The following is a 21,862-nucleotide window of genomic DNA, read 5'->3' as shown; positions in this document are numbered from 1 at the left end:
CTTCACATGTATGCACGAGCCTCTCACAAATTATATCCATCGTGAAACTCTTGCGTTGACTGATCCTTTTCAATTATAAATCTTAACTTCCATCAGGCTATAAGTTGAAAAAATCTATCGAATGTCGCAAATGTTGTACAACAAGAATTAACTCGAATCTGAGTAGAAGCATGTTTGTAAAGTGGATGTTTCACTAGCATAGTGATGAGGCGATAAGGTATGCGTGCCAATGCGGCAAGAAAGCGACGACAGCAAGATGTAGAATAGGGGTAGGAGAGTCTGGGAAGAATAAACAACGATCCAGTTACACATTTGTCATAATTCTTCGTATTCCTTGGCGGAGCGTCCTTTAAATATAACATAGCAGTACAAAGCCCAAAGATTGAGGTCGTGAGGTCGAAACCAGAAAGCAAGCAGGTAGTCTAGGATGGTCGTTGTAGGTTGATGATAAATCTGTGGACGTTGGTGGTATGAATCTGTGGGTGTCGGTGCTAGTGATTAGAAGAATGCTGGGCTTTTCGTGGCATCGAAGATGCGTATGGAGCGCACAAAGGTGAGGCCGTCCGCGTCGCAGGAAGGGTTGACTTCAGCGGGGCGGCTGTGAGTCGAGGACATACTTGCAACCCGCTCGTGTTTCTGGGTGCGCCAGAGGTTCTTGTGAGCCAAAATTTCGACCGCTGTCGCATCAGGGTGCGGGTGCTCATCCACCTGGAATCTCAGATCGGGAATTTCAGAAGGCCAGTTAAATCGTCGGCGCCGGAATCTGCCCACAAGAAAAAGAGAGGGGGTCCTATGAGTAGTCCGTCCGACAACTAATCAGGACGCGAGAGGTGAACTCACATGGCATAATCCCACAACGCATCCTGCATATCCCTTGGGTCGATCAGTGGCTTCCCATCGTCGTCTGAGACCTCCGAGACGAATTGCTCAATAGCAACGTGACAGCTCATGAGTGTGTGCATATGTCGGCATGTATGCATCTCTATCTCCGCGGGATCCATCGGAATGAACGTCGACGGAAACACGACGATGCCGGGGGGTTGATATGTAGCGCCCGAGGGCGAGAGGTGCATCATCCCCAGGCGTGCGGCTGCCTTCTTACTGAGTGACGGGGGGAGCTCCGTCGTGCGGAACGACGAGTCGTTGAAATGATCCGCTTGGCCCTTCTTCTTCGGACTGCTCTCCTTTTCCTTTTCCTTGCCCTTGTCCTTTTTGTCCCACTCAATAGTGATGTGCCACGCGTTACGCCCGTCGCTGTCCGCGCGCTTCCGCCCCGGGGACGACGAATCTCGAGCCAAGAACTCGCGCGAAGGGAGACACACGTGAAGAGGGGGGACTTTCGTGACGTGCGGTTTGCCGAAGACAGAGCTGAGGAGGGTAGGCAGAAACTCAGATGGTCGCGGGTGGATCCCATATTTCTCGGTAAGCATGCGCGAAAAGATGTTTTCCACACCACGGCAATTTTGCATCTCCTTCGCCCACGCATCATAAGGGCTCAGTTCGTCATCTGCGTGGGAGTCCTTTCTTGACTTGCGTCTGACAGGTCGACGAGAAGCGAAGAGGTCGTCAAAGTCCGACTCAAGTTCTGGTTCGGGCTCGGAATCGTCAACGTCAAGATGAAACATAGGTTCTGGGGGGGTGTTGGTGGGGAAGGTCGATGTGGAGGGAGATGATGGTTGTATGGATGGAAAATACAGCTGGTCGTCGATCACCTCCAATGTGCCGTCGGGGGCCAATACGCGGCTGATCTCAGTCATGACGAAGGGCCAATGGGCTAAAGGAATTGAGAGCGTAGCGTTGGCAAGCCGAACGAAGTCGAACGTTGCGCTCTCAAAAGGCAGTGGATGTTGAACGCTGAATAGGTGGCACGATGATAATAAGCGCTTTGAGCGAAAAAATGTCAAAGGAAAACGCACAAGTTATGGCGAACCCAGCTGATCCTGTCAGCCACTGACTTTTCGAGTTCATCCCACTCCTTGCTGCAAACATCGACAAGATCAAGGCCTGTGACTCTTGCACCTCTCCATTCAGACGCCGCGTCCACGACCCAATGGCCTTCGCCACAGCCAAGGTCAAGCACCCTGGTAGGATGCTTATTCCCAAATTCATGAAACGACGGGCCTTTCGGCATCAATTGACGTAGGAGTGAATAGGCCTTTCGGTCGCTTTAGGCGAGATTAGAAGAAGGCGGGTCGATATCATGGAAAGAACTCACTTGTCGAAGGACATATGCGTGTACGCCTGCATGTACGGTGCCTCTTCCAACTTATAAGGATGAAACTTCTCGCCATTTTTCTGTACGAAGTAGTCTCGCTCATGACCGAGAGCCTTCGCATCTTCAGCTTCGAAGTCCACATCAGAAGCAGGGATGAAAGAGGACAAGCTGGAATGGGGGGAGTGTTTAAAGAACGCGGTACATGTGGATGCGGTGTGGGAGGGGTCGTCGCTAATTGAGCTGTCGAGAGAACTGGGGCGAACAGGGGAGGCTTTCTTGCGCCTCATGGCTCGCTTGAAGATGCTACCGGTCGTGGCCTGTCTCGCAGGCCTATCGAGCCACCCTGGGGCATCAGAAATCCGAGGAGTCTCCTCGCCTTCTTCTGTCTCTGGAAGAGGCATCGAGGGGGATCTTTTGCTCAACCGGGATGGTCTCTTGGGTGGCGAAATAGGCACGCGTGTGGCAGAGATTTTGCTGCGTAGAGACGCCATCAGCGAGTCTCGACGGCGCGATCGCGCAGCGGATGGAGGAAGAGAGTCAAAGAGAGCGCAGGAATGCCGCCTGGACGGCACTAAAATGGGGTCTTCAAGGTCGGATTGAAAATGGGACCAAAGGGAGGGGAACGAAATGGACGACCTGTGGATCGCCGCCATTATGATTATATACTGTGTGTGTGATTATGGTGGTGCAGGTGTGTCAAAGGGTCTTTGAGGGTCCAAAGCGAGTGGGCCGCTGCCACACGGACTAGTGTGGGGGCGGTGGCCTGTGGCCTGTGGAACGGGTGCAAACACAGAACGATTTGCTAGAAAGCGAAACGATACGGCCGAACTGCGTAGTCAAGCAGCGGCCAAGGAGAGCGAGGAGCACGGCACAGAGCAAAAGCAATTATAGGACCAGCAGGGCAAATACGAATGACATGTGGTGGTGCACGCTCAGAGCGGCGACGTCGACGAGCGATGGGCAAAGTCTAGAGAACAGAGAGCAAGGGAAAAAGAGGAAGCTAAAGCGGGTCAAGGGAACGAAAGAGACGGTGTACATCAAATCTGTAGGCTGTGAAGATGATGACACCCCGCGCGCTTTGTCCCCGTTTTAGCGCTTCTTCGCTGCACTTTCTTTTCCTTCCGCTTCGTCGGAATCAGGAACAAAGCCATCGACACGGCCGTATCACTAGTAAGTACACGACACATCGGGTAAATATACAGGTGTGCCTTCGATGCTAGCTGACACATTTCGTGAGAACCTATAACTTATGACGCCGCAAAACGAGACAAGACACTCGTAGGACAATCACTACTCCTCGTCTTTGGCAGGAGGCGGCCCACATGGCTGCAGCATTCGCTGTCGAAAACCCCAAAATCAGCACCTCCCAGCCTCTGCGAGACAAGCCGACATGCAGCGCACCTCTGTCATCTCAAATTTAATCCTGCCTGTAGCCTCCCCGTCTGCAATGGCCAGGTATGAGGTGAGCGTCGGGTGGCCAACAATGGACGACAGCGTATCGCGATGCTGATGCGTGAGCCAATCACTGAGAGCACCATCAGCACCATGTCGAATGGAGTTCAGAGACGGCATCGACGTACTATTTGCTCAAATCGGCATGCCCTAAGGATCAAATGATCATGAATGAAAGGCGTCCAGGTCCACAGAAGAGATACACGCACCAGTGCCCGTGTAACGAGCATGAACTGCAGGTATGAAGTTAAATTCAGACCAGTCCTCTGAATAACAATGAAGAGGACATACGGTGCTCTAACTGCGTGTTTGCCGTGTATCTCAACTCAGAAGACTGTTACAGTATTCGTCAGTATACCGAGAACCGCACTGTACCATGGTGACTGACCATGACAAGGACTGGCACTGGACTGGCTCGATGCGGCTTGTCAGCAGCCTCGCCGTAAGGTATGGCTGACTAAGCGGGCGTCCTAGGACCGATTTAGAACACCGATATGCCCGCGTTTGATCTGATGATCACGGCATGAGATTTCATTGGCGCACTTACGGCTCTATGCATATTCCTGTGGATCCAAGGACACTTTCAATCAACGTACAATAAGAATCCAAATCTGTGTGTACTATACCATGGTCATGTAACATATGACGGTCGATTGTATCAGCCCATTAGCCTGAGGACCTACCGGCGCAATGTGCATCAACCACCACTGAACTTAGGCGAAGCCCAGAATGGCCAGGAGGCTGAAATACCACCCAACACGCATATATCTCAATATTGATAGCGAGAGAACAGTGACGCAAAGCCTCCCAAAGCCCGTATTTATCGATTTAGCTGTCTGTGAGCACAGAGCGGCGCAGAATCGCGGATGGAACCTATTCTGATGGTAAATCACAAACCAGTGGCAATAAGTCTCTCTAGAAGACTGATTCTGCCGACTCGGGGCACTCATGTGCCTGTTGGACGACTTGATTACAGGAGAATTAGAGCAGAAGTACATCAAGGGAGGAAGTTGTACCATCTGCGAGACCCGATTGGCATAACACCAAGAGCAGGCAAACACAAACTGCTATGTCACCAATATCCACAGGCGAAGACACGTATACATTTATACGAGTAGCACGATGGTGTCCTCCTAGGGCTTATTCGACAGCTGTTCTAACCTCGCCAGCAATTCTTGACCCTGCTTCGCCGCGTACAACGGACTGACGGCTAAGAGGAGCTCTTCGAGTGTCTCGAAAATCATCCCTACCAGGGCAGAACCACCACTGACAGAATGATCCCCAGTGTATTTGGAGAGCTATGGTGCGGCGCGATGAGCATCTTCATCGCAATAATTGAACAGCGAATGGTTTGCCTGCACATGACGGACTCACCTGGAACCCGCTAGTGAAGAGCATAACCTTGATTGTAGTGCCTTCGATGATGGTGATCTCAGCCGTCGCGTCAAGCGCAGTCGAGCCGAGGAGCTTTGAGCTATCAATGCCATATGTTTGCTCACGCAAGGCCTTCTTCAATTCATCCTCGAAAAATGAAGGAATGTCGGATGACTGGCTGGACATGGAAAACGTCTGCGTTGATCATGCATTCTTTGAGTTCCTTAGCTTCGAATGAACACCCATTCCGACTGGTGCGCGTATGTACCTATTCGTAATGATGATCAGACGAGAGAAGGGCTTACATGGAGCAGTGTCTTAGGTGCCGGGCCTTGGGTACGAACTAATATAACACCTGAAGAGATGATCGGTCGAGGACCAAGGACTCGAGGCAGACACACAAGTCGAGAAAAAGACCCACGTGACCATCCTTTGCGATCTTTTCTTTGCTTTCACACAAGGATTCAAAATCTCCCGCCGGCGACACCTTCAATCATGGTCGACGATACCGCAAGATTGAAGACAAAACTATCTGCACTCACTCGATCTTTAGATGAACTAGTCACAGTTATGGAACCGTTGTTCTCGCAGAGCTTACCAGAAACTCTTCTACCCTTGGAGACAATCCAGCAGGCCAAGCTCCAAGTTGCTATCCCTTACTTGGTGTATGACTTGGTATTCAGTCGGTGGCTTTTCTATTCTACTGCTGAGGAGCTGACTCACGCGGCTGCACTCGATAGTCTACCTCAAGACGAGAGGAGTAGATCCAAGGACTCACCCTGTCATCGCAGAACTGGTCCGTCTTTCATGAGTGTATCTCATACGCCGGAAATTTGAACACGCTCATCAGGAAAGAATTAAACAATATTTTGACAAAATCAAGAATGCTGAGGACCCCGCCAAGCGTGTGCCCTGATTCTACCTGTCCTAGTATACGGAATGACGCTGATTTCCACTTATGCAGGTACTCTCGCCGTCGACAAGGCTGCTGCAGGCCGCTTCATAAAACATGCCATCTCCCAAGCCCGCACAGCACCAACACCGACAGCACCAGGGCCGTCTACCCACCTCCGGTTTGATGACGATGGCACGCCTCACGACGTCCGTGTTCCCCTCAAGGTTACGGAAAAAATGCTTGCGCGCGAGCAATACTTGAAAGAACTGAAAGAGGCAGATGATACTGATGAGATGGAGGAGGACCTGGAGTTGTACAATGAAGAAGTGCTGGCGGTGGTCTCCAATACGCGAGGAGACACCAAGGGCAAGGGAAAAGCTCAGGCATCTCCAAGCACGACTCCTGAAGCAGACGCATCTAGACCAGCAGCGGAGAGAAAGCGTCGCAGACCAGTAATAGATCCTTTCGCGGGTACGTCTTTGCTTCTTTCAACCGCCACCTCATGCGTCCAGAAATACAGACTCACCTGCCGCTTTCCGACGCTTCCATTCCACTCTTCATCTATCCATTTCCGTGTTCTCTGTCGCACACATTCACAATCCGCATTTACTGATCTGCCGCCCCAACCCATCTTCTGGAACAGGTTACGAAGACGAGACCCCTGCGCGCTCCGGTTTTTTTGCCAAGCGCACGAAGACGCCGGGTGCAGACGGGAGCGAGGACATTCGCATGGTGGATCACTCCGCCATCTCCAGCGGTACAGGCAGTAACACCCCTAGAACTCCATCTTCTGCCTCTGCCAACCTCAATGTTTCTCAGCGGACGAGGTGAACTCAAAGCTGGCAAAAAAGGCAGCGAAGAAGAAGAAGTCCAAGTCTAAGCTCGCGAAGGGCTGACTGGTGCCCTTCTCAAAGTTTAGCTCTTCGCTTAGTCTTACTCGATGCGGACATGATTGAATCTATCCCTCGCTTGTCCATCCTCGTTCATCGTGATCCCACGATGTGCAAGCCACGCGGCTACGTGCTGTTCAAAATTCACCAGAAATGCACCGCAAATTGGTAGTGAACTGGGCATGTCATCCATGATCTGGCCGGATCTTGGCGAGATCTACTGCAAGATCTATCGCGATCAACCTCCTCTCCATCGTTAGCTTCCGGACCTGAGGGTATTCCAGGTCATTATCAGCGTTGCTTACAGCATTATAGCGCCCCACGACAACGAAGTATCGAAAAACCTTCGTAGGCGTCGCGCAGCACTCAGGTTGGAGTATATCAGGAACGAATAGTAGCATCAAGCAAGGTCTTTCGGCTCTCGTCTATCGCTTCTGGAAATCGTACAATAGTAAAGGATATGCTGCTGACAATCGTACATACACAGAGCCTACATGGACCTTCCAGGCATCGTCAAGTAATTCGTGAAAAATATGGAGTGAGGGGCATCGCTGTTTCTATATATACTGCATCTGAAAGAGAGTACGAGTGTACTGTCGTCTTCATTGCCAAGCGTCAACAAAAACAAAAACAAGAGCAAAAGCACAAACCTGAGAGCACAACGTAATCTTACATGACGATGCAGCCATCGCGCTCGTTGTTCGCGTCCATCAGGGACGGGGAACTCATTCCCGATAACCGTCTCCCGCCAGGAGACCACCACCGCGCACGGCCTAGCTGCAACTCCTCCACCGCGCTCCCGCCTCCGGACCCGCCCCCGTCTCGCCTCCCTCGCTTCCGCTTCTGACGAGCAGCGGTGACGGCGTCCACCGTCTGCCAAGAATAGTACGTCTTCAGCACGACGCGCCGCGGATCGCACTCGTCCTGCCCCACTCCGAGTGCCTCCTCGTCGCGCCCATCCAGATAGCCAAGCTTCCGCGACTCATACGTCCGCCGGCCCAGCCGCGGCCGCGTGGACACCGCGAGCTCCTTTACGACGTCCTCGCCCACAGAACGGCAATCGATCGCGACGATCACCGCGTCCTGCTCCTCTCTCCTGCGCACGACCGCGGTGAACTCCTTCACCACCGCCCCAGACACGCGCGTCCCGTCCGCCTCCAGCACACGCAGCTGTGGACAGCGCTGTATCAGAGTCGAGAGCGCCTCGTTCGTCAAATTCGCGGCACCCGACACGGACAAGTGCTCCAGCGCATGACCAGGATCCGAGGCCGCAGATTGCCGTCCGCGCCCGGGATCCTGGGAGACCGGCCGGGGGGTGATGGCTTGCAGAACGGCGTCCGTGATCTCCCTCGCATCCTCCAGATCGAGTTTCCGGAGGTCTGGCAGCGTCTGCAGCAGAAGAATCAGCCCCTCGTCTGTCAGATGCTGCCCTATACCTCCGAGCTCTAAAAGTTCTAGGTGCGGCAGTGCATGTGCCAGGTGTGCACACGCGATGTCGGTGAGCATAATACAAGAGGAAAAGGAGAGATGGCGGAGGCGCGTGACGCGTCTTCGGTATCGACGATGATCGGTATGGCCAGCTTCGCGCGCCGTCAACAGCACCGTCTCCGTTTGGCCGAAGTCGTCAGAGCAAGACACGAAGGCCTCCACAGACGAGTTATGGAGATCCCTACAATAACTGAGATCTAGAACCACAAGATAAGGTGTGGCCTTGCCTAGAGCATCCAAGACACTGTCTGTTATGCCCTTCAAACCCGACAGCCGCATTTCCTTCAAGCAAAGAGGTGCTCTGTGTTTGAGAGCGAGGGAGGCCATAGTGTAGACACCAGCACCGGATAGATTTCTGCATCGATTCATATTAAGGATGTCGAGTTTGGGACAGTGCCTGTAGATACGCTCGCAAGTCTCGTTGGTCACCGCATCTAAACCTTTCATGGACAGACTCGTTAAATTCGGACAGCGTTCCAGAAGATAATGTAGAGATCCCGTGGTAAGCGCGAAACACCCAGACAAGTTGATAGAGGTGAGCAGGGTGCACGGCGAAACGGTGCCGGGGACGCTGGGGTGTATCGAGAGCCTGTCGGTGAGGCTGAGCAGGGTCGAATGATGTAAATTCGTGTGCCCTGCAAGGTCTAGCTTCCGGATGAAAGGACCTGCGGATGCCGCTATATGCAGAATTTGCGATGCAGGCATCTTCGGAAATGATCGCAGGTCGAGGCGCGTCCAAAGTTGGCCGTCAAAGACCAGGGCTGTCCATGACTTGCACACCTACGTGCAGCGGGCGTGTCACACACTTCCGCCGTGCAGAGAGTAGTGCATATATGCTTACCCGGCTCAGCCTGACGAGCTCACGTACACCCTGTTCACGCCCGACCCACTTGTTCTTCGACGAAGACGCTTTGAGGACCGTCCACTTCCCATCGCGTTCACGTCGTCCCTGCTCTTCCTCGTGTAGATCCACGAGGCACACAAGAATGTGAAGCTGGAGCTCGTGGGGTAAAAGCTCATCGAAGTGCTTGCGCGGCAGCACAATCGGAGCAGGTGTATAAACCGGCGTCGTAATCGGAGGGATAGGCTCAAACGCTGTAGACAACGGGAAAGGGTTTGAGTAGGATCGACCTTTGCCCTTCGGGTGCATGGGGTCCGCATGCCTGCTGGAAGAGGGATAGATTGGAAAATATCCCGAGACTTTGCCCATGTCTTCATTGAAGATGCGCTCGATATCAACATTTGGTACAAATGAGGCGGAAGTGTCTTTCGCGCGCGACTTCGAATCCAATTTCCATGGCCCGAAGCAGCTGCCTGCACCACACGTTGCAGAATCTAAATCGAGGTCAATTACTCCTTCGACGGTAATAGGACTGCCAGGGGAGGACGGTGAATCCGACTGATCCCCGCCCTTGGCGAATAATTTTCGGGCCAAGGCTGTTGGACTCTTGGAAGCTCCGACGCGAAACTTGTGTTGCGACATAGACTGTGTGGGTAGGGAATGGGTAGTGTGAGTAGAAAGGTCAGAGATAGAGTGACATCTGGAAGGTATTCGGATGTGAACAGGAATGGATTCGGCTCGGCTCAGGGAAGGATCGTCAAGAACAACTCCGGCCGGGGTAGGATCATGACCCGTCACAGCAGTATAGACCGAACCGAAAGATGAAGGACCTGCGTCAGCAGACGTAAGAGTAGGAGAAGAAAACGAATCGTCGTAGTAAAATTCTGTGGGCGAAAAAGACAAAGGCGGAAGAGTGGGTGGGAGATCTTTGCCTTTGCCTTTGCCGACTAAAGTGATGGCAGGCTCGAGATCATCATATCTAATCTGCGAGTCATTGTCAGAAGCGTCCGAGACAGTATCGTGCATTGGGCGGCTCTCTGAGAGACAAGAAATGGAATGAATCAGGGGTGATGAAGAATCAGACACCCTTTCGAATGAAGATGTTTCCAAGTCCGGAGACGAGGGAGCTACATCTGGACCCCCATCAACGTACGTAGCCGTGTCGTCGACGGATGCGAGCACGCCTTTGCCTTTGTTCGGCGACAGTGGGAGAGAACCCGATGGGTCGCTTGTGCTGAGGGCACGAGTTGGCGGTGTAGCTGGGACTGGAGTGCCCTCAGGAGCCGCGGCATTGTGCTCTGCGTGGTCGGGGGACATCGTGAAACGATGATGAAGGTTGGGGCCAGAGGAGGAAGGGGCTCGCGAGAGGGCTTTATGGAGGGGCTGGTGAGGGACAGAAGGGACGTTATCGATGTCATGCGCACGGCTCATGGTGTGCGAGCCTGAGAGGGCCGGAGAAGGGAAGGTGTTTAGTGATATGTTATGTTATAAGATAGGATCAGATACAGATTTCGAAAGCGAGAGATATAGAGAGGACAGACAGACAGACGGAACGCAGTCGCAGAGGCCCTCACCCGACCGCTCGACAATTGCATGAGCTCACCGATGGCCACACGACCCTAAACGGCTTGCTCGGTTCCTCCAGCCCCTCGGAGGTCCGCCGCCTCAGTCCACGCTCCAAGTTCCCACAGTCTCCCCAGGTCCACCGCTGCTTTCAGCTTGTTCCTCCCGGAGGCGCTGCCGGCGACGACCCCTTGATAAGTAATTTCCATGGCAGGCCACGCGCGTCACGCGTCACGCATGGACAATTCATTCCCAACAAGTCGTTCACGGGCCGAGAGTGGGAACTCTGCTCGAGGCTCGTCCACTTGTGGCTCTCACCTCCGCCAATGCGCGTCTTTATCACAGCAGGCACGGGGAGCGCGAGCTCAAGGCCTCATACAAAAGTCACTGACGACCTCCCAGTGCCCCGAGTGCGACATGTAACAAGCTGTGGCACTCGGAGCCCTGCCATGCCAAAGGAGGGAATAATGTCCCAATATATAGGGCGTTCTTGGAACTCGATCAAGAAGCCGTATCAGAAACCTCGCGCCGTTTTGAGCGCTCGGTTGGGAGGCATCCTGCCACGCACCAAGGCACGCCTGCAGCGGCGCGAAAGCGATGAGAATTCGAAGCACAGCTGGAGTCGATCCTACGCGGCCCAGGCAGCCGAATTTTACGCTCCCCTCCGTGCAGCTACGCTTGCTTCGTCCGCTGGCAAACGTCTCGCACGGACCCTTTGAAAACTTTCGAAACGATGGCACAGGCCGTCCTTCAAACATTGACGGACGAAAAAAAAATCATACATACAGAGTGAACTCCTCGGCAACGAGATGGGCAGCAGTAGAACATGATAAATAGGATGTCCGGAATACAGTCAACAATGAAGGTACCTATAAAGACAAATAGAGGCCAAGGGTAAGAGCCGAAGAGTAAGTGTATGTGGGTGGATCAATTGAGGCGGGTGCTACTCGAGGAGCATCAAGAAGATGAGGAACCACCATCACGCGACGAAACACGCGGACGCAACGATGTGGGCCGCTAGCTATCAGTTCCCGGTCTTAGTCTTCGCTGTCTTCCAGTTCGAGGTGGCCAGCTTGAACCTGCGCGACAGGGTGCAGGCAAAGGTTAAACGCTGCGCGCCATGCCGTGAACGAACGGAGGGGACGGGCTGACCTGTCCTGATGGCGCATGTCCGGATCTTCCTCCTTGAGACGCGCCATCTCCGTCTGCATGAATTTGTTGTAAGCGGTAAGCTTCTTGCGTCCGCCGCCAGAAGACTTCGCTGTAGAGTGACGAAAGATCCTGTGAGCACAGAAGATGGCGGTCCCGGGAGCGGCCACGGCGAAAGGGTGAAGGGCAAGGGCTCACCTTTTCTCTCAGGCTTTTCTCCGGCAGCTTTCTTTTCGGTGCGTGGGGCCATGGCGTCACGAATTAGACCTTTTCCACGGGACATTCCAGGAGCAAAGAACGGAAGAAAACCGCAAACGGCGGCGGAAGACGCGTCGGGGGGCGGGAGACACGATCAGCAACACGGGCCGTGACGCGCGAACAGCGGGAAAGGCGGATGGGACGTCAGAGCGAGCCAACTGGGGAAGGATTCTGAAGAGACTCACAGAACGGGGTTGGGAGAAGCTCGGAACGCAAGTTTGGGTACGTAGAGCGGTGGTTAGGGGGGAGGTGAGGAGCATTTCCCTTGGTGAGCGAGTCTTATACGATTCAACTGACAGTTCAATTTCAAGCTTCGATCGAGATCTTCTCCGCGCTATGCTCAACGATACCTCCTGCCACCGCTTATATGCCCACGTGCCACTTAGCAGGTTTTATAAGGTTTTTTTTTTAGTTTCAACAGTTCTGGGCGTATTTCTGGACTTCCCCAGAGCCCTGCATGCAACCGATGAAATCTCTGAGGCGTATAACAGCGCCATCTGACATGATGAAAATGCACCAGGATCTTGCGACTCAAGCGCAGCAGGTCGTGGTAAAAGCGCGACAGGTCAGTCTGAGACTCTGAGTGGCTGGCTAAAGTCAGAAGCATCGTCACCCATGCTCCGGGGGCTCTGCCAATCCAATACTGTCGCGTCACAGGCAATGTCATGATATCACCCAGGCTGAGGGACAACGAAATATCGCCCCCCCACGAGAGGGCCGCTGCCCAGCTTGCAAGGCGCTCTCAATGGCGCTCTACAGCAACGAAAAGAAGGACTTGGCCGTGAATGCGACTCAGAACAAAACAAACGACCTTATCCGAGGCGAAGTGAATAGATCACGAAGCACAAGGTTCGGATCGCAATACAGAAGGAGACGATGATAGCATCGAATATCACGAGTCATGTCTCCGACATAAAGGCTCCCATGACTCAGATGGTTCATGCGCCACAGTCAGAGCCCTGCATCCTTCGACGTCGCCACGGCGCGCCCGACGCCTGCGATCCCCTCGATCATACTCGCCCCGCTCACAATCCCAGTCGTCGCTATCAAAAATTTGCGGCCTGAAAAATCCGTCGGCTAACGTGGGTCAAGGACAGATTGATGCGACTCACCCTTATTTTGCCGACTAGCCCAACGTAACGCGGCAATCTCAGTATATGTGCACCCACCAAGGAAAAAGACGACGGTGGTTGTCGATTGCTCTAGACTCGGGACTAAAGATCCAGTTACGCGACTATGAGGTGTCAGTCAAGTAGACGGCTTACGGGCGGTGACGGCAGAAGGTGCGACATCCGCGCTTCCTGAACCTTTCTGGGTGATGTCAAATGTCTTCCCAGGAATGCTGGCGACAACATCCTCGAACCCCTTCCAACCCATGATCGGGTGTGCCTGCACCTTCCCGATGAAGTTTGCCTTGCCTTTCTTTCCATCTTCATCGCCGTCGGCTCCCTTCGGCTTGTTGGCAGGATTACTCAGAACGCCGCCCTTCTGTGCCACACATTGCACCAAGCGCACACTGATAGGTGCCCAACCGGAGTACACGAAGCTGATATCGTTTTCCAGCTCATCTAGGCTATCAGTGCCCTCAATCAGAAGACGAAGTGATTTCCGCAGGGATGTAAAAGGATATTTGGAATTTGCCACAGCTGCGGGCGCGGACGGGGGCAGAGGATTAGGGAGCAATATTGCCAATGGTGGCGACGCGAGAGACAGCAGGAGGGGAAGATGGTTGTATCCGTAAGTCTGATATACATAGTTCAGAGCGCTAATCCAGGTGAAACAGAGATGGCCGCACCTGCATGACTTCACGCTTGATGTTTTCTAGCGTCTTGTTTCTGATCCCGCCGGCGGTGACGGAAGCTAGACATAACAATCGAATCACGATCTGTAACTCTGCCCCTTGAGCAAGTAGTTCTTCGATCGCGGTGATCTGTCCTGGAATATCATACGAGGCCAAGAGATCTACGACAACAAGTCAGATCCGACAAAAGCCCATTGAGGATACAGGCACACTTTGTTGAATCTCGAGGGACTTATTGAACACCTCCGATCGGGTGTGCGGCATGATGATCTCGGACAAACCGGTATCTCATAAATAGTTCAGTCCACAGTCCAGAGCGTCGAGCATGGAAACTTACGAAGCCTGAGGGATTGATGTTCGTTTTGCAGGCCGCCAAGCTTGCCTACAAAGTCGCGCAGCTGAGCAACAGATTGAGCTTTGTGCCGAGCCTATAAATGGTGGTGAGTTATAGTGACCCCGGAGATAAGGTGGACCGACTTTATAATCTTCATCGAGCCTACGAGCGACTGTATTCAATCGCTTGCCAACGGAAGCAAAATTAAGATCCCGGAGTTCTGAGAAGATCGGGTCTGTAGACGATGTAAGGTGATACTTCCTCTTCTTTTCCTTTGCGAGCGAGGGACCAGGAGTAGTGGAGGTCGACGGAGATGTGGGAGGCGCATTGGGATTGGATGGGGCGTTAAGGAGAGAGACAGGGACTTCAATATGAGCTAAAAGGCGAATGGTTATCACCGATTAAGTCAGAACGGGAGGATTGTCTCACAGTTCTTGATACCGATAACCTCATCGATGAGGCCTTCATAGGTAAGTTGGGTCAAAAGAGGTGATATCATGTCGACACGTCGGTCAAGGACAATCAATGAATCAAATTTATCTGAAATAGCGAGTGCGTCGTCTGGTCCAGTGTTAGTTGACTGGGATGCTTGTCGGTTCAGCAACGTTGCCAGGCGCTATGTGACGTGATCAATGTTTAGCGCTTTGTGACGGGGGAAAACCCTACTTCAGCACTATCACCTTTCCCAACGATACGGGGAAAGAGACCAAACAATTTCTGGAGCGTGTGCAGAGCCTGTGAAGAATCGTATACAGACGTCTCATCACCATCCTGCAAAGCTACATCAGCGTGGAACAAGCACCAAGGTAAAACATACCTACAACCCAGATCTCCTTGAACACATTTTCATTCTCCAAAGAGATAACATCATCCGCTATTGGAATGAATTGGAGGTTGTACGACGATATTGTCACGTCTCCCAAAACACCTTCCTCTTCCAGAACGCGTGTAACAAGAATGGATTTTCGCGGGACGAGGAGTAAGGTATATGTATGTTTCTTGGATTCTCTTGCATGGCGCTTGATTTGGTCTATACTAAGGCATATGAACGTCAACCGCGTGCCGAGTGTAGAAAGGCACATACCAGCGATAATTTTCACCCATTTAATCATAGGCCTACATAGGTACACGATGTTTGTCGAAACGGCCGTCAGTGGACCTGATTCCAGCCAAAACATCTTGTCGACCCCATGTTGCTACACGGACGCTAATGAGCACGTCAGGCCTCGATTTCACAACCAGACGATCCGCACCTGAAGCAAGGTTACATCTGTGACTAAACTTAGTGGGCCAGCGAGGGTTGGGTCCAAAACTAGTGTCTTTGCACCATTGACCTTCACACGTGCGAAATGAACGGACGACCTCCCAAGTTGAAAGCTATAGATCAGACGTACCGAGATCAACGCGTGTACCAGAGAGCTGCGAGCGAGTTCTCTCAGGAGGGATACATCCAGGAGGTCCTTGGGATCAGCTGAGTCTTGGGCAGATAGCTGTTCGTCAGACGCGGAGGTGGAGGCAGCGGCCATCAGGCAATGCTAACTTGAAGCAGCCAACTTGCAATTAGAAGGGCTGCCGCTTTCGGCAACCTGGGCCTCTGATCCAGATACCCGGTTCGTATGACGTACGGTGCATGGACCATAAGGCCATAAGGTCCCACAAACCCTCGACGTTCACATCCCAAACAACACCGTGCATATACAGTACTGGCAGATATACAGATGGTATAGATTACAATTACGACGAAGCGCTGAGCAACGCTCTATTTTAATGTCATATAGAATTTCGTCTTGCGCTTCGACCTTTTTTCTTTCTTTTAGAAACTGCCTCCTTTCCTTCGACGTAACCGGACGGAAGCTTTCCTTCCTCGTCCCACTTTTCGAGCAAGTCTAAAGACGCTCTATATCCCTTCTCCTGAATGTCTTCAAATTTCCCAAATTGCAGGGTACCGTACTAAGAAGGGCAATCAATGATTCCATTGTAGAATATTCTCGACTATATAGCATACCTCATGAACAGGCATTTGCATATAGAAGCAGCCAGGCGCTACCTTGGCGCTCTCAAGAGTGCGCACACTAGATACACTGTATCACAACAGACATGATTCAAAGCACTGACACAAATAGAACTGAGACGACGTACTATGCCAAACGACCCTGGATCTCTGTGATAGCTGGCACCATTCTCGCATTTGAAAACGGATTCCAGCGATTGATGAGCAGCCACCACCCCGAGACGGTATCTCCAAAATTTCGAGGTGAGTTGTCGTCAAGCTACTGAAACACGTTAGATGAGTTGATGCATCAACACGACATCCTTACTGATCCAACATCTGATGCGAAAACGATGCTCGGCCCCACATCAAACATAGAAGAGACAGGTAAGTTATCCACTAACGCAACAAAGGTCAGGACAAATCGGTACAGAAAATTCTTCAAAGGACTACTCACGATAACCCCCGTCGACAAGCATATTCCCATTGTCACATAACGGAGGTAGAAGGCCGACCAGTGTCATCGAAGCACCTAAGGAAACCATTAAGTTGAGATGTCTAAAGTTATGATATTTGAGAAACGAACGAATGAATCGCCAAGCATAACCAGTTTCGTGTATCTCCATGCGCGAAGCGATGATGTTGGCAGTGTTGCAGAAGTAAGGTAGCCACATATCTTCGATATGTAGGTCGTAAAATGCCTGATCACCAACGTCAGCAGGCCAAAGAAAGTCTCACGTATGCGCACGAACCTTGTATATTGAGCGGTTGAACTCGTGTCCCTGCGGAAGGCATGTTAGTTGTCAGGCGGATTGGGGAGTAAGGAAGGTCGAACGGTGGTGTAGGCAACGATTGGGTATGTAACGTCTGACAGCATCCTCCAGATGTTGCCCATCCTGGCACTGAATTGTTTGGCTCGCCCGGCACTTGAAATGAGATCTCCTTCCCTGGCATACAAACCTCCGATGAATGCCCCTATGCTGGTACCTAGGGTTGCCCAATCGGACTCCTGAACATTGATGATGCCTTACCTGTTACTCACCGCCAATATGATCAACCGGGATGCCGTACTCATCCAACGCACGGATAACGCCCTGATGGAAAAGTCAGATGGTAAACTAATTAGAGGCGGGACGAGAGCGCTTACAAGATGTGCAATCCCTCTGGCACCTCCGCCACCTAGAACAAGCCCGATCGACTTGCCACAAATCCTGCGCGCGAGCCGTGCAAAATCATTTGCATGAGGCTGACGCTGAGGGCGGACATCTGATCTTCCGCCGCGGTACTTCTGGATCTCACTCTGGACCTTATCCTTTAAGTTTTTCAGAGCGGCGACTGCTGCAGGATCCTGGGGAGACGCAGGGTTGGGTTTTGGGACTGGCAGTTTTAAGCCCTACGTCCAAACTCCGACGTCAGGCCCATTTAGTCATGGGAAGGGAGTAAAGACGCACCGGAAGCTCAACATGAATATGTTGATGAACCCAAGGACGGTTCTTTAGCGTGGCAACACGATCAGCTCTGGACCCATAAAAAATCCACCGAAATATTGACCAACCTTCAACCATTCTCGGGTTGATCCAGGAACAACTGAACGATCTGGGTGTAGAAGAATAAGCTCCTTCCTGGCGGTTGTCTTCATAGAGAGCAGCAGCCGCTCGAATTCGCCAATGGAAGGATCCTCTCCCATACCCACGACCATCACGCAGTCGGCCTGAGAATTGTCAACAAGGCACGAGGTAAAAGTCCTGAAAAGAACTTACTTGTCGGATGCACGTCTGTGTCCATGAGCTACTCACGGCCGAATCGACCACGTAGAGCACGATCTTGTACCTCTGTTCCTGATCTGCCAGCCATGCGGCCGTCTTCAACTTGCCCATCCGCGTGAATGCATGGCGCCCAAGGGTGTTGGAAACAGACGCCTGATTGAGGAACGAAGTCGGAGCACCGATTCCTTCCAAAGCAGCATGCAGTTTGCGAGCAAAGGCGTCGACGGGGACGGCACGCGAAACGGGAAGGATGGCGACAGTTTTGAGATTGGCTGTGTTGCGACGTAGCTCGGTTGTAGTCGAGCTCGTAGAGGATGAGTCGATTTCGCTTCGCACACGTGAGGCGATCATGCGTAACAAGCTAAGCGTTCGCTATATCAGTTTAGGCCCATAATATCAAAGACAGCAACTTACAGTGCCGTTGTCTGAGGATTCCTGTGAAGCATAAGACGGAGGACCCAGCACAGCAAGTAAGAGAAAGCTTACCGTGATGAAATGGCGTTGAAGAGAGTCTGGGGCATTCGGATGAGCTCAGTATCGCGAATAGCATGGACAGTGTTTTTTCGCGGAGAACTGGTGATGACGTCTACTTCACCCGCAGTATCCCCCTGACCATATTCCGCCACGATACGCACGCCGCCCTGTTCCTTTTCGGTGATCGCGCGAAGACGTCCATTGATCACAATGTAAAAGCTATCGCTGGCATCTCCAGTGCGCCACAGAATTTGCCCGGCGTTGACCTGCATCCAGTCCAGAGATGCGTCAATCTGCAGAACTACCGAAATCGAAAATACTCAACACAGGTCGAGTAACATACAATGGGCTCAACGCACTGAGTGGTGACAATAACGATATGAGACGTTTTGCCAGTGTCAGCAGAACGATGGGTTGCTTCTCGAGCAGGCGTTCCAGCGCGTGGTGTGGTAAAAACCCAACATATGCATCGGTTTTCGCCACGATATCCACATATGAAGCAGTGTTCGTTAAAGACGCTGTAGAGCCAAATCAGATAGATGTTCCGTTGTGTCAGAGAACGAAGTCGCCCTCGAACCTAGATAACCAGCAATACCACCCGGTTTGACAGTGAACAGAGGCCGCCGTGTCTCATGCGCGCGGGCTTGATTTGATGTATCTCGTGCTGGCGCTGGCCGTTTCGAAAAGCTTGAGATGGACTCGGCACTGCTCTCCAGCACAGTGTCCTGTTCGTATAGAGAGTCTGGCGTCGCTGGAGGAGGCTTCGCACGCTTTTTTCCTGCTGATGGAGGTGTGTTCTCCGGGGGCAGCACGATATCGAGGAAACCCTCAATGACGTAGAACAGTCCTAAGAGGGACTATATATATCGATCCGAATTGATAAGAACAGCAAACTCACCTGTGTTCTTTTCTCCAGCTTTGGCTAAATATGAACCAGCATTGAAGAAAAGTATTTCGACTTCATTATCAAGCCCGCTCATATAGCCATTCGCTGTCACAGACGATGTGCCGGTCGCACTCGAAGCATCATCGGCCATGTCCAGCAACGACAGAGACCCGAAAGAAGAAGCGAAGACACCGCCGCGAGAGGCCGGCCCACTGTCCGTGGGTGAAAATGCAGGCGACGCTTCCACCGAAGCGTCACCGCTGAGCGGCGGCTGCAATAAGCCGATCGAGACCGCAATACAATTCATGACCTCTTGCCGAAGGTCAAAGTCATCACCAGCCACGCTCTCGACTTCAGGAAAATGCATCGAATCCTGGAGTGCAGCCGACGCATCGGTATGGCGAGGAATGTGAGGCGTGCTGAGAATGCTGAGGCTCCTGTGAAGAGGTCTGTAAGCGTCGTTGGAGTGAGCAGTTGAGCTGTGCAAATCTCCAGCTTGAACCATGTGGCGGGGAGACCGTGTCCTCATTGGGGAAAAAACGGGCCTCTTCTCTATCGGTACAACATTATCAGCCAGTTCGAACTTCGGTAGCGGGTTAGATTTATAGGGCTTCGATGATACAGCTGTTGAAGAAGGTGATCGACTGAAATAATCGGGGCCTGAATCGACTGGCTCTTCCGATCCTGCTCTGTCAAAACGCTGTCGCAGTTGTTGCATTCCACCACCCTCGTAGAAAGCAGCTGGCAGTGGGTGGCAAGCGATATCGTTGATGGCCTTCTCGGTCCGAAGAACTTCGGTGGTCAAACCAAGATATTTGTGAGCGGCATTGAAGGTGACGCGCGAAAAGCGTGTCATGATCACTATACGGAAGAAGATCAGAAGATATCCCAACGATCATTGGGGGAAAAAATACCTTGAACAATATGTGCCGTGGCCTTTGGAAATTTCTTAGTCAACCGCCGGAACGCTTCTGCTGGGATAACGGCGAGAGTCGTGTCTTCGGTCGCGCGAGCCACAGTCCCGTGATGAATCTGCGTCTGGACAGTGGACATTCTCCGAGGAGGAGGCCGGCGTTGGTGAAGTGTCGAAAACTGCGGTGTCTCAGTACGCTGAAGTGGTGTATGCGCCCTGGTAGTGGCAGGAGGCGAGGACGGCTCGCCAGGATGGACGGTCGATCCAGACGACGAGACGGATGCAGACCGCGCGCGCGACTTCTGCGCCATCAAATCAAGATCCAGCTGTGAAACGTCAGAATTGGCGCGTCTCGTGCGATTCCGCGGGCCCGAAGGCTGTCTGGGCGCCGCATCCGTGCTCACGCTGAAGTTGGCGTCGACGTCAGCCCCGTTCTGCCAGCTGATTTTGACGTCCTCCGTGAACAAGCTGAGAATGGTAAATAGACTAGACAACATCCCGCCGCTCCCGACCTCGTTCATGAGTTCATACCCGTTCATGTCTTCGTCGTCCCAAGAGCCACTTTGGAGTTCAGGAGACTTGCCGCTGGGTGCATACACCTGGACAGTACCGTCAACGACACAATAGAAGCTCTTGTCCTGATCCAAAGACAAGCTATCGCCGGCGATCAACCTACGAGTTTGGAGATGCCGTGCCAATTCATGGAAAACCTGCAATCCATCTGAATTGCTTGAAGGTAAGTGCGGAGTACATCACTCACGGGTTTCTCCAAGAATCCAAATACTCTCACCGCCTGCAAAAATTCGTCGAGATAATTATGGAATGCAGGAGGCTGGTCTGTAGTATTGACGTCGGGATGCAATTCCTGAGCGTTCGGCTTCACAAGCGGCGGCTCTTTCAGTTCAGCGTACGTATTGAGGTACCGGAAGCGTATCCAGTAGTTCAAAGCGACAGCGGAGGCGACGAAGATAACGGCGAATGACCAAAAATTCAGCTATACTCCATGATGTCAGTTGTCAAACCCTAGCCAGCCAGTATCCATGCGCACCGTGAGCGTCATCGAGTACGAGAGTAGAGAGTAAATCAGCCTCGGAATTGTGATAGTTGCAAATGCTACCAGAGCCTTGACCCATGATAGTAAATAAACTGGTTGTTGAAGAACTGTCGGTCAGTACGAGAAACATGGCTTGATTTGTAAAGTTGCGGCGTACGTATAACCCAGAAGAACGCAGAGATGAACGAAACAATGGGGTGTCTGTCCGTCTGCTCCATGGCGTCCAAGTAGTGAGGCGATGGAAGGGAGTCCATCGGGAGACGCTGGATAGCTTTATATGGCTGCTGCTCTCGAAGGCTCGACGCGCAGGTCCGGCCCCAAAACGCGTCAATTCAGATCACGTGCCCTTCATTTTAGAAACGTGCCCATTGTTTTTTTGGCAGGGCCTGGGCGCTGGGCACTGGGCACAGAGCGTTCCTGCTTGAGGCCATGTACACAGATGAAGCAGAAATATCCTCTCCAATCACAACCTCAACAATGTACTAAACAAACTACGTAGATGGTACAAGCATGCGAACA

General features: G+C 52.3%; 8 protein-coding genes across 8 annotated transcripts; 1 reads left to right on the top strand and 7 right to left on the bottom strand.

The window, feature by feature from the left end:
- Positions 1-101: 101 nt before the first annotated feature.
- On the bottom strand, positions 102-2,616 carry HETIRDRAFT_442961 (uncharacterized protein; the record flags this gene model as incomplete). The annotated part of the gene is made up of 4 exons (XM_009542542.1): positions 102-763; positions 841-1,854; positions 1,956-2,165; positions 2,216-2,616. 4 exons carry the CDS (start codon positions 2,614-2,616, stop codon positions 499-501), a joined length of 1,890 nt encoding a protein of 629 aa, XP_009540837.1. The 3' UTR covers positions 102-498.
- An 889-nt stretch (positions 2,617-3,505) lies between these two features.
- HETIRDRAFT_121409 (uncharacterized protein) lies at positions 3,506-4,045 on the bottom strand (the record flags this gene model as incomplete). Its single annotated transcript, XM_009542541.1, has 6 exons — positions 3,506-3,553; positions 3,617-3,740; positions 3,796-3,817; positions 3,877-3,900; positions 3,959-4,001; positions 4,043-4,045. 6 exons carry the CDS (start codon positions 4,043-4,045, stop codon positions 3,506-3,508), a joined length of 264 nt encoding a protein of 87 aa, XP_009540836.1.
- A 755-nt stretch (positions 4,046-4,800) lies between these two features.
- On the bottom strand, positions 4,801-5,230 carry HETIRDRAFT_305610 (uncharacterized protein; the record flags this gene model as incomplete). Its single annotated transcript, XM_009542540.1, has 2 exons — positions 4,801-4,933; positions 5,034-5,230. Coding segments are annotated over 2 exons (330 nt in total), but the record flags the coding sequence as incomplete, so codon positions are not given.
- A 306-nt stretch (positions 5,231-5,536) lies between these two features.
- On the top strand, positions 5,537-6,832 carry HETIRDRAFT_447506 (uncharacterized protein; the record flags this gene model as incomplete). Its single annotated transcript, XM_009542539.1, has 6 exons — positions 5,537-5,723; positions 5,782-5,837; positions 5,892-5,946; positions 6,006-6,407; positions 6,580-6,693; positions 6,756-6,832. The coding sequence occupies 6 exons, from the start codon at positions 5,537-5,539 to the stop codon at positions 6,830-6,832; spliced, it is 891 nt and encodes a 296-aa protein (XP_009540834.1).
- Positions 6,833-7,519: 687 nt separating this feature from the next.
- Positions 7,520-10,474, bottom strand: HETIRDRAFT_377477 (uncharacterized protein; the record flags this gene model as incomplete). Its single annotated transcript, XM_009542538.1, has 3 exons — positions 7,520-9,094; positions 9,156-9,452; positions 9,564-10,474. Coding segments are annotated over 3 exons (2,783 nt in total), but the record flags the coding sequence as incomplete, so codon positions are not given.
- A 1,268-nt stretch (positions 10,475-11,742) lies between these two features.
- On the bottom strand, positions 11,743-12,117 carry HETIRDRAFT_308278 (uncharacterized protein; the record flags this gene model as incomplete). The annotated part of the gene is made up of 3 exons (XM_009542537.1): positions 11,743-11,797; positions 11,871-11,979; positions 12,066-12,117. 3 exons carry the CDS (start codon positions 12,115-12,117, stop codon positions 11,743-11,745), a joined length of 216 nt encoding a protein of 71 aa, XP_009540832.1.
- A 959-nt stretch (positions 12,118-13,076) lies between these two features.
- HETIRDRAFT_307464 (uncharacterized protein) lies at positions 13,077-15,786 on the bottom strand (the record flags this gene model as incomplete). Its single annotated transcript, XM_009542536.1, has 13 exons — positions 13,077-13,186; positions 13,238-13,339; positions 13,391-13,868; positions 13,921-14,087; positions 14,139-14,213; positions 14,264-14,354; positions 14,404-14,636; positions 14,690-14,876; positions 14,927-15,031; positions 15,082-15,290; positions 15,345-15,456; positions 15,514-15,594; positions 15,655-15,786. The coding sequence occupies 13 exons, from the start codon at positions 15,784-15,786 to the stop codon at positions 13,077-13,079; spliced, it is 2,082 nt and encodes a 693-aa protein (XP_009540831.1).
- Positions 15,787-16,030: 244 nt separating this feature from the next.
- Positions 16,031-21,561, bottom strand: HETIRDRAFT_58821 (uncharacterized protein; the record flags this gene model as incomplete). The annotated part of the gene is made up of 23 exons (XM_009542092.1): positions 16,031-16,210; positions 16,266-16,341; positions 16,400-16,530; positions 16,579-16,649; positions 16,708-16,782; positions 16,837-16,951; positions 17,003-17,032; positions 17,086-17,237; positions 17,293-17,344; positions 17,398-17,643; positions 17,702-17,743; positions 17,806-17,961; positions 18,011-18,377; positions 18,431-18,451; positions 18,503-18,791; positions 18,850-19,008; positions 19,068-19,154; positions 19,197-19,337; positions 19,389-20,237; positions 20,291-20,999; positions 21,050-21,283; positions 21,338-21,435; positions 21,501-21,561. The coding sequence occupies 23 exons, from the start codon at positions 21,559-21,561 to the stop codon at positions 16,031-16,033; spliced, it is 4,341 nt and encodes a 1,446-aa protein (XP_009540387.1).
- Between the last annotated feature and the right edge of the window lie 301 nt (positions 21,562-21,862).

The sequence above is a fragment of the Heterobasidion irregulare genome (genome assembly GCF_000320585.1).
Source record: "Heterobasidion irregulare TC 32-1 unplaced genomic scaffold scaffold_01, whole genome shotgun sequence".
In the NCBI taxonomy this organism is placed as follows: Eukaryota; Fungi; Basidiomycota; class Agaricomycetes; order Russulales; family Bondarzewiaceae; genus Heterobasidion; species Heterobasidion irregulare.
Note: the sequence above shows the minus strand (reverse complement) of the source record. Positions and strands in the feature narration are given on the sequence as shown.